The 1,553-nt window shown below is 41.1% G+C and overlaps 1 protein-coding gene across 6 annotated transcripts in view; it reads right to left on the bottom strand.

Moving 5' to 3' along the window:
- Positions 1–1,553, bottom strand: part of LOC107654617 (mevalonate kinase-like) — a 17,217-nt gene that overhangs the window by 14,499 nt on the left and 1,165 nt on the right. For all 6 annotated transcript variants that reach the window (XR_001630352.1, XR_001630353.1, XM_016441769.1 and 3 more), the window contains exons 3-4: positions 1,487–1,553; positions 1,211–1,366 (exon numbers count right to left, since the gene is read on the bottom strand). The exon at positions 1,487–1,553 is cut by the window's right edge. Coding sequence is in view for 4 of the 6 variants with exons in the window: in XM_016441769.1 (XP_016297255.1) it covers positions 1,211–1,366; positions 1,487–1,553 (223 nt within the window). In the remaining 2 variants the exon portion in view is untranslated. The remainder of the gene's footprint in view (positions 1–1,210; positions 1,367–1,486) is intronic.

Genomic DNA, 1,553 nt, shown 5'->3' with positions numbered 1-1,553 from the left:
TTGTTTGGTCAGACATTTACACATTCATAAATCGGGGATTAAACGTTGAGTTATGTTCTGTATGCTAAATATGAATATATAAACAAGTTTATTTGCACAGTACCTATAACTGCGCTTTGCATCTGCTTTCTGCTGATTGCTGATCGAGATTGACTCACATGCTAAATGGCCGACTGACCCGTTACACTCTCATTCATTTCATTCATGAACGAGATGTACCAGTTCATTCAACTCGTTCACGAACAACATGTACCAGTTTGGTCATTTCGTTCACTTCATGAACGAGGAGATCTCTCTCGTTCAGACTCAAAAGAAACTCGGTCAGTGAAGGGCGTATTCGTTCACTACATTCAACAAATCGTATGCTCTGTCACATCTCATACTCGAAGGCTATTGGCTCGAGGTTTAGTCATTCTTTGACAGGATGAAACAGTTCACAGAGCTACCCGGTTCACACATGCGCTGCTAATAGCGCCGCGCTGCTCTGGAGGGAGGAATTTCAGTGAACGAGAAATATGAGTGGATGGATTACGTGAACGAGAATGATTCGTTCACCTAAAAGATTTGTTCAAAAAGAACGATTCTTTCACGAACGTAACATCACTAGCAAGAAGAAGAAGAAGACGACGTGTCACACGCCGGCTGTTGAGAATGCGCTCAGGACAGTTTGGACATCGGTGAATCAGAAGTAAAAAACGATATAAATACTGTTCAGTTTCTTGCACAGACAGATCGTTTCGTGTCTTTACACATCAGTGTATCGTCACGAGCCGAAGGGTTTAATTTGGTTTTGTTTGTGTATGTTTTTTTGACTCTCAAAGCCATGATTTCCATTCACCTCCATTATATGACTGAAAGACAGCGACGGTTTGAGTTAAAAATCTTCGTTTGTGTTCTACTGAAGAAACAAAGTCACCTACATCTTGAATGCCCTGCGGGTAAGCAGATAAACATTAGATTTTCATTTTTGGGTGAACTATCCCTTTAATCTATCATCTGAATCAGAAGGGGTGTTGCCGTTTCAAAAGTGGGGTAACCTTATTGCTAACAATCCGGGCTGGTAACCAAAAGGCTGCAGGTTGTTTCAGGAGGGCACTCCCTATAATAATTGTCTGTACCTCACTTTTAAAGAGAGTTAAAAACAAATGAAACAATCCTTACTTACATTATCTACATAAAAGCCCTATAATCTATTGTAATGAAGTGTTACCTGGCTGACTCCTGCTGTGGTGTAAGAGGATATGATATGTTTCCTCTAGCAGACAGCAGAGCGGCAGACAGGCAAACATTATAGGCAGCACTGGAGCCTAAACCAGCTCCTGTGGGCAACTCTGACCACACGGACACCGTGATACTGGCTAGAGACCTGGAAAAACAAGAACAAAACAGCAAATGCCAAAAGTCCATATTACAACAATGTTCATATGCAGCTTTCAAATATATGCAGTTTTAATAAATGATACAGAGAGTTTAATGGTGTTCTTACTCTGCAAAAACAGACAGGTACATATAGAGGAAGGCCAACACTGCCATGCTTCTTGTGTCTGTGGAAT

Source organism: Sinocyclocheilus anshuiensis, unplaced genomic scaffold, assembly GCF_001515605.1.
Source record: "Sinocyclocheilus anshuiensis isolate Anshui unplaced genomic scaffold, SAMN03320099.WGS_v1.1 scaffold799, whole genome shotgun sequence".
Classification (NCBI taxonomy): Eukaryota; Metazoa; Chordata; class Actinopteri; order Cypriniformes; family Cyprinidae; genus Sinocyclocheilus; species Sinocyclocheilus anshuiensis.
This window is presented reverse-complemented; position numbering and strand designations above follow the sequence as displayed.